This window comes from Monodelphis domestica, chromosome 8 (genome assembly GCF_027887165.1).
Source record: "Monodelphis domestica isolate mMonDom1 chromosome 8, mMonDom1.pri, whole genome shotgun sequence".
NCBI lineage: Eukaryota > Metazoa > Chordata > Mammalia > Didelphimorphia > Didelphidae > Monodelphis > Monodelphis domestica.
In genome coordinates, this window is record NC_077234.1 from 100,609,963 (window position 1) to 100,624,545 (window position 14,583).

At 33.6% G+C, this 14,583-nt stretch overlaps 1 protein-coding gene across 1 annotated transcript; it reads left to right on the forward strand.

Moving 5' to 3' along the window:
• The first annotated feature begins 9,706 nt into the window (after positions 1-9,706).
• On the forward strand, positions 9,707-10,480 carry LOC100013545 (mitochondrial import inner membrane translocase subunit Tim8 A-like). Its single transcript, XM_056807239.1, has one exon. The coding sequence runs from the start codon at positions 10,000-10,002 to the stop codon at positions 10,288-10,290; it is 291 nt and encodes a 96-aa protein (XP_056663217.1). The 5' UTR covers positions 9,707-9,999; the 3' UTR covers positions 10,291-10,480.
• Positions 10,481-14,583: the final 4,103 nt, after the last annotated feature.

The following is a 14,583-nucleotide window of genomic DNA, read 5'->3' on the forward strand; positions in this document are numbered from 1 at the left end:
ATATCCTAACCCTAATTTTAGGAAAAATTGATTATTCAACTTACATCATGATATGTAAGGAAAGTAATAAGAAACCAAGATAATGAAATTCAATAAGGATAAGTGAAAGGTATTACATGTGGGGTGGAAGAACAAACCAATCCAATACAAAGTAGTAAATGGTTATATATTAAGGTAAATTACTATGCATAAAGGCAGCTCAGAAAAATGAAAAATTCATCAAGTACCACATTATGAATATTATGAAGGAGTGAGGTGCTGTGGGGTACAAAAAAGCAAGCTATAATAGAATGGAGAAGAACATAAAATAATCTTCTGCAAAGACCAAATCATCACCTCATTACTTTGTGTATCAAAAAAAAAAAGAGCATCTGTGAAGATGTCTACTCAAAAGAATAGGAGTTATAAAATCTATGTGGTGTTAAAGTAATATAACTTTATTTTCTACTTAATCATCTTCTTGACATCCACCCTGCTTCTGGAGTCTCTGAATCAACAGGTCTCAGAGAAGACATGGCTTTGAAGAGTCTGCTTTGGGGACTGTATTGTTGATGGGTATCACAAAGACCACTAGTATGCTATATCTAGACTATAGTAGACCTGCTTGATATATTACCTGTCTTTATCCCATTTATCCTGACACTGGGATGTGTATCTCTGATCTCTCCTATCTACTTGAGCCTCTGAGAATCATAATCCAATTATATAGTGCCATTACAATTAGAAAACCATTTTCTATCTATCTCACCATGGTATAGATGACAGTACTTTTGGAGGAGAAAAGAGAAATGGGAAACATTCGTTAGCATATTACCTTATCCACATATTGTGTTTGTAGCTCATAAAAGTGCTTCACAGGATAATGAGTTTAGAACTGGAAGAAAACTAAAAGATTATTGATTTGAGGAATGGGGAATTACTTATTGGTAGCACAATGCAGGGGAAGGAAAAGGGGATGGTGTTCTTATTCCTGGATGATTTAACTTTTGTTACTTTTGCTTGTCTATTTTGGAATAAATGTATTCAGCTAAAAAAATAAAGCTTCAAAGTCCTCATTTTACAGAAGGGAAAACTGAGGTGAGAAGACTAATTGAATTACAGAAGTTAGTAGTCTACTGACCATTCATGTGATTTACAATAAAAAAGTCCCTTTCTACCCATTGTTACTTTCTATCTATTGTCTCTCCCTATTAGATAGTAAGCTTCTTCTTGAAGGCAGGTTTTGTCTTATTTTCATATTTGTATTCTCAGTTTGGCACACAATAAGTTCTCAATAACATTAATACAATGCATAGCCCTGTATTGTATTATAGATGGGATTTATAATGTTATTTATATATACATATCTGTGTGTTTACATGCATATACATACATATAATACACAAATACATATCTTAGTATACCAACCATTTTAGAGATAAGAATTTTCTCTATTAAAACAGACCTAAGATATTGAATAAACCTTCACTTTTCTAAGGCTCTGAGTCAAATAATTGCTCATAGTTGATAGTAAATATCAGAGGAGACATTCGAATCTAGCTTTTCCTGAATATAAATCTTAGCCTTATATACAATATGTCATTCCTAACCTCTCACTTGGTTGCCAAATGAAGTGAGTGATATCAAGAGGGTAAAATCTTAATGCTTCAATAAAACACTTGGTCTTTGTTTTGTTTTTTATTGTTTTCATATGAAGAATGAATAAAATCAGTTCTAGATCTTTAAAAAGAAATGATATTTATACAAGTTAATAGAAGAAACTGTCTGTAAACAGGAGTCAGAAAGGCCATGGGAGAAAAATGTCCTTCCAACTTTAGTTCTCTTTTCAGGGGCTAGAAGGAAATTAAACAAGGAAAACCATTGTCAAGAGTATTTCTGACAGTAAATATCTCAGAATTCAGAAGCAGTTCTTTTGTCTGTAATAGGTTGTTGGAGATACAAAAGGACACTTATGATTGATGACTATCTGTATCCACATGAAATATAATGCTCAAACTCACAGCTTTAGATTAAAATACAGTTTCAATGACACATTCTCTTATCTACAATGTAGTTTTACTTGAAAAATGTGTGTGTGTAAAGTCATATAAAAATCAAAATCTACTATATTTCTAAATTGAAATGAAGCCTAAATTGTTATTATAGGATCTCCCCAAGCATATTTTTAATTGGGAGAAACTTTTAAATATTTCTTTGGTTCTTGGACTAATAGCCAATATACATATCTAAATCTATGTGAAGATTAGGAAAGTAAATATGCCAGAGTCTGAATTTTAAAGCAATTTCTAGATGATGTTAGAAATATTTATTTCACAAGTTACCATTTATAAAGCAGAGAGTGACTCATACTAGAATCAAATGTTTTATTAATGATTTCATATTTAGCAAATTTTGAGAAATTGTACAGTTTTAAGTGATCTCAAATTGATTGTCATTGCAAAAACCTGTCTAGTTAAGACCAGTTTCCTCCTAGAAGTGTTCTCTTGCTTTATGAATCCTGTAACAATACCATCTGGGAGATTATTTAAATTACTTAAAAGCTGAGGGGCATTGAAGAACATGTTGAGTTTTTGCAGTTTGTAGTCTATTGCCAAATCCACTTACATACCAGTAGCAATGTAAAAGGTATTATGAAAGATATTTATGACTAGAAAAGAAGATGGCCCATTCATAAAGCAAGGATGAGGGGTCAAAGATTTATAGTGCAAGTATCACATTTTAAGCCCTTAGATATTAAAAGGAGAAGAGGTGGCCTCCAGCAAAAAGGTATTCGATGGATATTTTTTGATAAAAAATGTATAAAATCATATGTAATAAAGATGTGGTAGAGTTTAATCTGCAGTGGTTGAGATGAGACAAAACTAATAACATGAGCAATTTCTAGATAATATTCTAAAATTTTATTTTATAAAACCCTTTAAAAGTGGAGTTTGAGTCACACAGAATACAAATGTTTTGATAAGTATACTTAATGACATTGGACCAAAGCATATAATTTCCCTAAATTAGGCCCCTTTTAAGGATTTAAAAATAATTTGTGTAGATTACAATTGTGATGAATGAGAGACATTCTTTGAGCTCAAAATGTCTAAGTATATAATATAACACAAAGATTGGTGACTTCTCTCAAAGAAGAACAAATGTAACTTAGGTATAGACATAAGAAGATGGAGAGGAGAATATGAATCATAAGAAAAAAACCATTTAAAAGGCAAAGGATTAATAAAGATATAAAATAGAATAGATATGTATATGTTGTCTATCTCAGAACCAGGATCTTTATTTACATATATACAAGACTACTTGTTTTGGTTAATTTGTACTTAGAGGTAGTCTGGGAAGGAGAATAGTAAAAGTTATTCAAAGTCAAGTGAAATGTCAACATACCTTGAAGAAAACTTCTAGGAAATAGAATACAAAGTTGCCTTTCCTTGTATCAACGAAAAAATGAAATTATTATATACTTTAGAAGATATTTCTAATCTTTTAAGGCTTTAGAAACATAGGATTTTATGATTTATTAAAGTAAACTAAGAAAGTAAAACTTTTTTTCACTTGGTCAAGAATTCATTTAATTACAAACATGAATTTATAAGCAATAAAATCCTAACGGCTTAGAAGCAACTTCTGTTACAATTCTGAAAGGACATTTTTTAAAATCATATTTTATTACTTAAGGAAGATTGAATCATTAGTGGCCATAGATAAATGAAATTGTTTTTGAATTTCTGAAATATGTTTCAATTTTATGAGTCATGGACCATAAAGCCAAATGTCAGGTCATTTGCTTATACAAACTGATTCTTTCAGTTATAACTTGCTGTCTTAACTATAATTTTTTAAAATGTCTTTGCTTAAGACAATTAATAATTAACTTCACAACTGAAGAACAATTTAGAGATTAATTGTATTCTTCCCTTTTGTGAATATTAACATTTGTCATTTGCTGGGGCATTGATATTAAAATTTCATGTGACATGAGAAAATATTATTGGGAATAATACATACTATAGTTTTTAATTATCAAAAAACAATCCAGAACAGAATTTGCTTAAGAATTTTGCATTAAATATATTGAAATTTTATTTAAATCATTTTTTCTTTGTTGAATATATTCCTTACTACTCTAAACACAAACACACACGCACTGTTCCAAAAATCAGTACAATTTCAAGTTACAAAATCTTAATTATATACATATATCTTTATATGTATAATAATATAACATAATATATTATAATACATATAATATATATAATACATAATATATTTTTATCAAAATATAATCACAATTTTAGCCCTATTTCCATAGTGATTTCTCTTTCCCTTCTCTTTAAGGAACCAATATTATTTGACAATACATCCTTTGTCTTCCAATATCTTAACTATAAGGTTTCTTCCAACTCAAAAATCTGAAAGTTTAGATACACTCTCCATTTCTGTCTTCTCATGTCTACAATGTCAGTCTCATAATCTTTAGGTGTTTCAGGTGATCTTTTATCTTTTCTGATCATCTTCATTCACTTGAAGCTTCAGCCAACATGAAGAAAACTATAGTTTTTCTACATTTTTGATAATTCATGTTTAATATGTGGTTTCATTCATTAGTTATTCTTTACAACAGTCCAAATCATAAGGTATTCACACTTGTCTTCTCACTGAATATAACACTTATTCATGTCTTCCCAATAACCCAAAAGGATCTGTGGATATTTTTCAGGATTTCCAGGAACTTGAATGGTCAAAAACACATGCATTTTTATTTTAACTAACCCTTTGTTTCTCAATGAGTCAACTAGCTGCATCTTCCTTGACGGTAGTGATGATTTTTTGCTACATTCATTGACAAGCACAGGTTATAGTAAATAATAATAATTTAAAAATACTTGTTCACTTGACTATATCTAACACGTGATGATGGATAAAAACTACCATGTACCTTGACCTAATGATGATTTATCTTCATTGAAGTGTTCATCTTGTTCACATTTCCTTCACTGATCACTCTCATTATTGTGTTGTGGTTTTTAAAGGATATGTTTAATATGTCTGCTTTTCTATAATTACTTATGGTTTCTGTATAGAATAGTAAGTGACTAATATTCATATATGTACTCTTTGATGCTAAGAGATTACTTTATGGGGGCAACTAGGTGACTTAGTGGATTGAGAGCCATGTTCAGGAATGGGATGTCCTCTGTTCAAATCTGGCCTCAGACACTTCCAAGCTATGTGACCCTGAGCAAGTCATTTAATCCCCATTGTCTAGCCCTTACCTCTCTTCTGCCTTAGAACCAATATATGTTGCTTTTAAGATGGAAGGTAAGGGTTAAAAAAACATAATTATTATATATTTATAGACATATACATATATGTATATCTTTCTGGTATATGTATATATGCACATATACTTGTGTGTAGTGTACATGTATTGATATATTAACTACTTATTTTATTTCATTATCTATTGGGAGTTTCCCTATTTGTAGTATAAATTTTCAATGTGGACTCTCCTAAAATCATTTTTAAAGCAAAAATTGCTCTTTTTTTTTTGGAATCACTTGAAGTATAGGGTGACACCTCAGTTTCACTCTATATTGTGTCCTAACATCTTAGATATGAATCATGTGTAACAAATTGTTGGGCTTTGTGTCCTTATACATTCTGCTATTTTCTTTTGCTTTATCAATTCAGTTCATTGACATTCTGGGTTAAAATGGAAAACTATGTGTTTTATTATGCTAATTTGTGTTGTTTTATGTACTTTAACCCAATTATAAGTCCTTGAATTTTTCTTTACCTCATCAAACAAACCCTTTCTTTCTCTGCCCAATTACCCTTCCTAAATTTCTGGAATTTCCTTTTATTTCTATTCTTTTCCTCTCTCTCCCTCTGTTTTCTTCTTTCTCAGCCTAAATGGGAATATAATCTCTATTCCCACTATCCACTCTCTTAATATGAATACTCATTTGTGATATATTTTAAATGTTAGTTTAATTCATTAACTTCCTCTCTCACTAACTAAAATATGAAAGAATTCAATTCCTCACTCATGGGTTTATGTTTTATCTTCCCTATGTACCTTACATAAAATGGGTCTACTACAAGTCCAAAGTCTTACTCAATTTTTTTCCACTCAGCTGAGAAAAATCTGATTACCAATCATCAAATAAATTTCTTTGAAGGAAATTCATCTCAGAAGTTCCTCTTCTAACTAACTTCCTCAAAAATATGAACTTGGAAAATAAATGATGTGGCAATAAATAGTTCTATATCCAGAACCAAAGGACTAGTCTGAAAACAAATTTCATTCCATATTTTAGGTTCTATAGTTATTCAGCCTTTTGCACCTTTGACTCTCCATTTCTGAGTCACAGAATTCCTTAATCTAACATCTAATATGTTGCCTATAAATCAATCAGTTATTTCCTGCCAAAAGGGAAAAGTTCCAACCCCCTCATTACTCTGACCTTGTTTTTCTAGTGTCCCCTAATCATGGAAACATAGGGTGGGCGAAGAGCTCTCCTTATCATACCCTGGTACCCAGGCAGGATTGATTTTCTTAATATCAGTCATGACTTTTTCCATTTCCCCATCTTTAAGACCTTTGGTTCATTTCCAGAAATGCCCCCCAATATATTACTTAACTAAGGAGAGTATATATCCTATTCCAAGAGACATCAGTCCAGTTCTGCCTAATTCCTTACTCATGCCCTATTTCTCACATTTGAAATTTGTCTATAGATGTTCTTTTATCTCTCAAAAGCCTTCAATCAAATTAAGAGCCTCAAATATTGTTTTGACTATCTCATAAAAAGTATTAAGCATTGCACTGTGTAATGGAGCATCTTTCATATATAATATTTTTCATATATTCATATATAATGATTTTTTACTTTTTCCTGTTCTTTTATTATTAATTTTTCTAGATTATAGGTCAATACAATTTTAAATATTCATTTTGTAATCCACACTATCTCTCTCCTTCCCATCTCTTCCTCTTTTCCAAGAAACCAGGTAATATAATATTGGTTATTATTCATGTTCATCATGTTGTGAAACAAGACGCATATTGCTTATAATAGAGAAAAAAATCATGGAGTAAATAATGAAGAATGATATGTTTCCATCTGCATTCAGACTCTGTTCCTTCTATGGCAGTGGATATCCTTTTTCATCATGAGTCTCTTGGAGTTTTCCTGGATCCATGTCTTGTTGATAATAGTTAAATCATTCATAGTTGAATATCATGCATTATTGGGATTATTGTGTACAGTGTTCTCCTTATTCTGTTCATTTCACTTTGATTCACTTCAAATAAGTCTTTCTAGGCTTTTTCATGATCATCTTGTCATTTCTTATGACTCAATAATATTCAATTACAATCATATACCACAATGTGTTCAGTTATTCTCCAAATGATGAGCATCCCTTTAATCCCTTCCAGTTCTTTGACACCACAAAAAGATCTACTAGGGTCTTTCTCTCTATCTTTAATCTCTTTGGGATAAAGACTGAATCATGGTATTATTATCTTTCATATACTGCACATCATCTGTGCTGGTAACACCTCGTTTCTTGGGAATTAATTAAATAAATTCCCCTCCTCATTTTATTTAGAAATCCATCTTTTATCAATGACAATTAAGAATAATTTTGTATTGTATGCAATGTGCAGATGGAAATTGATCCCCTTCGGTTTTTAGAATAACATGTTCCTGTTTTCCTTTTAATTCATATGAATAAGTAAAGAATAATTTGAGACAACACAAACTGTTTCTCCTTGTTATATAAAGGCCTTTCTCCTTATTCCTGAAGTATTTGTTGTTTGATTTTGAAATTTTTACACTTGAATATGAAATTTGTTGTTAAATTAAAGTTGCATTTTTTCTCTTGCTTCCTATAGTACCTGCCTCTTATTACTAAAAGTTTATTTTCTTGTATGATTTTCTTAAGTGTAATAGGTTTTTTATTTAAAGTGTTTTTCACAACAACTGTTAAATTGTCACTTAAAATTCTAACTTCAATGTTAGTTGCCTTAATTAGTAGAAATACTAGATATTCTTCCAAATTGCCTGTCTTTTGATTTTGTTTTGTCAAATTTTCTTTTCCCTCAGTATTTTGAGCTTTGAAGGTACTGATATGCCTTTCAGAGTATTATACTTTTGTTCAGATTGTTTACCTTAAATTCTCTAATCTTTTGTTTTTGTTTTTTTTCTTTGAAATCTCAACTTTCCTCGCTAATTTCCATCATTATTTCTTATTTTAATTATTTTAATTCTTTTTTGAATCATTCTGAAGGTTCTTGAAGTTGATCTATTTTCATGTAAGGGTCTTGTCAGTTGTTATGACTTTTCCCTTTTCATCAGATGTTTTGAATCAATTTAATTTTTAAGTATTCATTAGAAAAAATCTTTTCATCTAATAACTTTTCTTTGTTGTTATTATTGTTGTTTTGAGAAGTTTCTCTAGTAGTTTTTCAATGATGAATTTCCTGGGGAGACTAAATTTCTTCTTTCCTCTTACTCATGTTTTGCTCTTCCTTTATTGTCTTTTATATATTTCCTGCTATTTATTTTGAGATACTGGAGGGAATATAGGCTTAAGCACAATGTTTCGATTAGTCATTCTGATAGAAATCAATCCTTTATCTTCACTTCTCAAAAGTGTGGAAGCAAGCCTAGCCTGAATGCCTCCCTTGTCCATCCATAGCTACCAGGTCTCTCCTAAGCAGACCACTAGGGCTGGGTGAATTTACTGTCCTTCAACTGAGGGGTTAGGGTACTAAATCTGGTTCAATCTGCCAACAGAAAGTTTTCCAAGGCTATAATAAAAGACTACATTGCAGTTACCAGGTACTGGGGCATGTAAATCTAACACAGTAAAGTCAAAAAGAAGCTACTTGTTTTGTTATTTTTTTTTGTTTGTTTTCTTTTTGAAGGGGTAATGAAGGAAGAAGAAAACAGCTCTTTTGCTGGAAGTCACCTCCCCAGAAAGAGCATGCAAACTTTGTAGTTATTCAGTTAATCATGCTAAGATAGCACCTTTAGAAATCAAATTCTATCTGCTTATTTCACAGAGGAGGAGGATTGAATCCCTGAAAGGAAAAATAATTTGACCAAAGTCCTATAGATACCAAGTAGTGGAAGTGTAATTTAAATTTAGCTCCTTTGACTCCAGAGGGGGTACTGTTTTCATTATTTTTGGAATGCTTCCCATCTTTTCTTTCTAGTTTCATCCATGATCTCTGTTGGGGGAGAGAGGGAGGGAAGGGGGAGAAAGAGGGGGGGGAAGGAGAGAGAGAGAGAGAAGAAGGGGAGAGAGAGAGAGGAAGGAGAGAGAGGAAGAGAGAGAGAGAGAGAGAGAGAGAGAGAGAGAGAGAGAGAGAGAGAGAGAGAGAGAGAGAGAGAGAGAGAGAGAGAGAGAGAGAGAGAGAGAGAGAGAGAGAGAGAGAGAGAGAGAGAGAGAGAGAGAAACCTGAAAGCTTCTGGGTGGGTATGAAAGTAACGGTCCTGGCTGGTTTTTTTTTTTCCCCACGTCATTCTGAACCTGCGATTTTAGTGGTATATGGAGCTCTTAATGGAAGACCTTCCCCATCCAAGCAGATTATCAACTGTTCTGAAACCTGAAGTTCTTAAAAAGACAGAGGGTAGACTTGAACCCAGTACTACCAGACTCACAGTTTGCCTACCTCTCCATTACTGCACCCCACCCCTCAAGGACGCTCTTTGTGAGGTAATGCAGCTCACAACCTTCTACCAGCTCGGTCAGTGTGATTTTCTAAAAGGGGAGGGGTCTACATAAATCTGCAGCTTTGTGAGGCTCTCCGGAATTTGCTGCCTAGTGATTAAATTGGGTAGGATCATAGGGGAGTTGATCGGAGGTGTCCATGTGTAGGCGGCATCCATAAGCGGACAGTTCCTGATTCTCTTCCTGACAGAAGATCCCGAAAGGTTGGCGGGCTCTTACTTGGCTTCACTGCCAAGATCCTGGCAGGGCATGAATTCATCCTCGTCCTTTTTTGAGGGACTCGGCTCTGTAGACCCGCAGCTGCAGAGTTTCATCGAGGCAGAAACTCAGAGGCAGCGGTTCCAGCAACTGGTCCACCAGATGACTGAACTATGTTGGGAGAAGTGTATGGACAAGCCGGGGCCAAGGCTGGACAGTAGGACAGAATCTTGTTTTGTAAACTGTGTTGAGCGCTTTCTTGACACTAGCCAGTTCATCTTGAACCGACTGGAGCATCAGCAGAAATCCAAACCAGGCTTCTCAGAGATCCTGTCTGATTGATCACACTCAGCCTCACTGTCTCTGAACCTCTGGTAAAGAAAACGAATTCAAAAGAACAGTGGATGGAATGACTGGAAAAGCAATAATAATAATAACCCTGTGCAAAAGTTGGCTAGCACCTTTAGTCATAACCTGTATCACATTGGGGATGTCTTGTCATTTGATGGGTAAAGATCAATTCTGTGCCGTTTGTGGATATCTGTCTACTACAGTATGTTTGGTGTCTTTGATGTCAATCTTGTGTCCATTAGGGGAGGATAAATGGAGGACAAAACACTTAACAGATTCACAATTACTGTCTATGGACTCTTTTTAGAGGCACATTTGCTATTTGTATATCTTCTCACTGAGAACATCCATATAGATGAACTCTCCTCTGCACATGTTCATTTGAAGTAGAGTTGAGGGTCACGGTTGGAGGCAGGAATATCAAATATTATTCTGTAGCTAGGAATAGAAGGGGGAGCAAACTTGCTCCAATGATTTATGTCCTCTAGTCAATGATTATGGGGGTTGGGCAATCTGTGTATCTGATTTAGTCTACACAGCTGCTTAGACAAGCATTGTATTACAGGCTCCTTTACTGTTACCTATTTTGTATGTTTATAAACAATGGGCTACTAAAGGTAATGTTGAGATGCCAGAGGTCTTTGGATAATGAGAAGTCAATCTTTGCTTGTTCCCTCCTTCCTCTTGGCAGTCTCTTGAGGAAGATAACTTGCCTTAAATATTATTGTAGAAGGTGACTGAACAATGTTGCCTAAAATAATTTCAAAGGTTTAAGTCAGCCCTATGCCTAGATAATCTAATTTTAGGTTGAACAATATATTTTGGTTGAGGCAGTGTGGTGCAGTGGTATGTTAGAGGCAAACACAGGATTCAAATCCTGTCTCATCAAGACCCTGCCTGTATGACCTTGGCCAAGCACTTAACCTCTGTGAAAGTTTTCTCCACTGTAAAAGAAATAGGTTGGACCGAGTGTTTTTAAAAGCCATTTCTGGTTCTAATTCTGTGTTTCTCTAATTCATTGTCCCATTACCACATTTTCTGAGAATTAAGATAAAAGCTCTTGCTTCTTATAGGGAATAAAATCCAGTTTACATTCTAAGGTAGTGCCTAAGCTCTTTGAGTTTCTGTGTTGTGATGGCTGATTTTGATTGATTAAACTTCTTTAAGCAATGCCAATGTCTGTGTTTTCATTCTTCCCGTTTTACAGAGCCACTAGCTTGTTTGAGTAGTTCAGCTTCGAATTGCTTCTCAATGCCATACCTTATTTTTATTCTTTCTTTTACTTTGGTATTAATTTATATTTTTGACAGCTGATTTGGAATGAACTACTACATTTTTTGCAATAGGCTCCTAATAGGTCTCTCTGCCTTTGGTCCCTGCCCTCTTCCAAACCATCCTTCACATAGTTGCCAGAATGATACTCCTACAGTAGAAATCTGATTATGTCACTCCCTTGACCAGGAAGCTCTAATGACTCCTATTTGCCTCTAGCATAAGATGGAAGCCATTAAAAACAAACAAACAAACAAAAAAATAAACTTCTACAATGTGGCTTCATCCTACCTCCTCAGGCTTATGATGAGTTATTCTCCTTAAGATACTTGATATTCAGGCAAGTGGACCCGCTTGCTAGTCTTTATCAGGACATCCCAATTCCTCTTCTTTTCATGAGCTTTCTCCTATGACTGGTAAGCACCCCCTTTCATACTATCCACAATTCAGTATATACAACCTTTCTTGGTTTCCTTGGTTCCTAATGCCCTCCTACTGGAAAATCATTTTGTAATGATTTTGCATTTTATATCTACATGTTAATAGATTCTCAGCAATAGAATCTAAATTCTTTGTGGACAGACTTCAGTCTTCATATCTCCAGGATGCAATCCCCAATACCTACTGTAGCACAATTAATAAAGGTTTGTTGAATGAATGAACACATTTTTCTCTGTTCTCTTCCATGTACATCTTTATAGTGGAATCACTCAGTATCAAGTACATGTTGACTTAATCTGGAAAGTCTCATCAAGGTTTTAATAAGATTTTTCTACCTTTTATCCCTTACATTATATATCAGTGGGTATGCTGAAATTTTCTGCATGGTGACCTTTTTTGCAGTTGGTATCAGGAATATCACAATAGAAGATGATCATGTTCTCATTAAATAATGTTAAAATGTTATGGCTGGTAGGAGACCTATTAGGCATGGAATCAGGAAGACCTGAGTTCAAATACAGTCTCAGAGGTTTATTAGCTCTGTGACTTAGGACACATCAATTAACCTCTATATATCTCGATTTCCTCATCTGTAACAGAGTCATAAGAGTACCTACCTCCCAGAGGTCTTGTGAGTGAGGATAAAATAAAATAATGTTTGGGAAGTTTTTTATATACTTTAAAGAATTTACATGAATTCCAGTTGTGATGGGTGCTGCTACTGCTGATGTTGTTATGGTTGGCTTTGGACACAAGATAAAACCAGCTCCACAGAGTCTTCTGTTTGCTTCTCTAAATAAAACCTCTGAACCAAATTTCCATTTTGGCCTAACTGGTTTTTGTCTTCTGTTTTCATTTATAGTGAGAATTTCCAGGTTGATATATTCAGTCCTTCTGGTAGACTGTCTACTCACTGAAAACTGGAGAAAGAATTCAGTTAAAATTTTAACAGTTAAATTATTATTAGTCCTTCCCTCTGTTGTGGGACCTGGAACAATCACTTAATCTCCCAATTCCTCCAGAAGATACTGTAAGACTATAAGCAGTTGATCTAGAGGTAATCTGCATTGGTGGATGGAAATTCTTCAACCAATGACATGGCAAGTTGAGTCATCATAAAAGTTAATTTTTATAAGAAGTCTAAAAAAATGCTTTTAGAATCCTGTTCCACTTTTTCCTTTTCATCCTGCTGTCGCCATCACCGTAATACAACTATGTGACTGCTTAGAGACAATAAAGATTTAAAGTTCAATCACTTTGAATTGGTTTCCTTATCTTTAAAATGAGAAGGTTGGGTTTCATAGAGTATAAATTTATTTCCAACTCCAAACCCATTGTGCTTTGGCTGCAAAAATTGGTGGGGGACCATAATGTTCTGATGAGCTTTTTGTGTTTTTCTTTGTTACATGTGTTATATAGCAAAAACTCATCATCAAGTCATCTCTGACTAATTGAGACTAATATTTAACTACTCTGGTACCTGGAAAATATGCCTAATCTTTCTATTACTATTACTATATTTAAGGCTGTCAACTTGTTAAAACCCACTTGAGCTCTTATTCTATTGGTATAACCTTCATATACTGAGATTTACCTCCATATCACAATAAAGCATCAGGAGTAGAACTTTATGGAGGATGACTTTTCTGGAGACTATAAAAATGGGAATTTATAGAGTGGGGAGTCTAAAAACAGTCTTCTGCGACTGATAGTGATATAAGTAAAATCCACAACAGAAGATAACTCTGATGCCTCCAAATTTTCTCAGTTTAATTCCAAAGATTAGTAGACTGCATAATTAAAACAGAAAAAAAATGTCAGAGACATGAGGAAGAAAATGAAGCACTTTATATTCAGATGATATCTGCTTATCCATAGGCGACACTTGGTGTTATTCTTAGAATATGATTTTCACCTGGTCTTTTAATTAAGGCTTTAGTCTAGTCTATAGACTTTGGAAAATTATGTATGTCAGAGAAATTAGTTCATGAGTTAGCTCATCTGAAAAGACATTACCTTCAGTAGGGAAGAAAAACTCTTTGAGGAAAAACTCTCTGCGTTTGGGCACCACAACTTGTCAGTATTATTTAAAGACTAACAGTATTCTCAGTGGCTTTGTTACATAAGTATACCAAGAAAAAATCATCAAAGCCACTTGATTGTACCACTTGCTAGCTTCCCAGTGCTCTTGCTACTTGACTACCCTACTTAAAATGTTCTCAAGGACACTTGACTCCTTCTCCTTTCAAGGTCTTCTACCAGATTATGGATCACTTTGTGGAACAAGTCCAGAATTTCAATTTAAATCATTACTCTGAAGGAGATAGAGGTCATCCTAACAGTCTTCACCAGGTATATCCTTAACCAGACTAAAAGAGAAAGTCATAAGATGGCATCCTTCTACTTTTATTTTATTTTATATTTATTTTATATTATTATTATTATTTTATATTACTCTATATAATGTTTATATTATATAATGTCATATTATATTATAATGTATTATATTATAACATGCTATAATTATCATATTTTATGTTATATTAGAGCACATAATGGTCTAATAGACAA

What these genes read in the sequence shown, in the direction of transcription:
- LOC100013545 (XM_056807239.1), top strand. Translation starts at nt 10,000, where the DNA reads ATGAATTCATCCTCGTCCTTTTTTGAGGGACTCGGCTCTGTAGACCCG.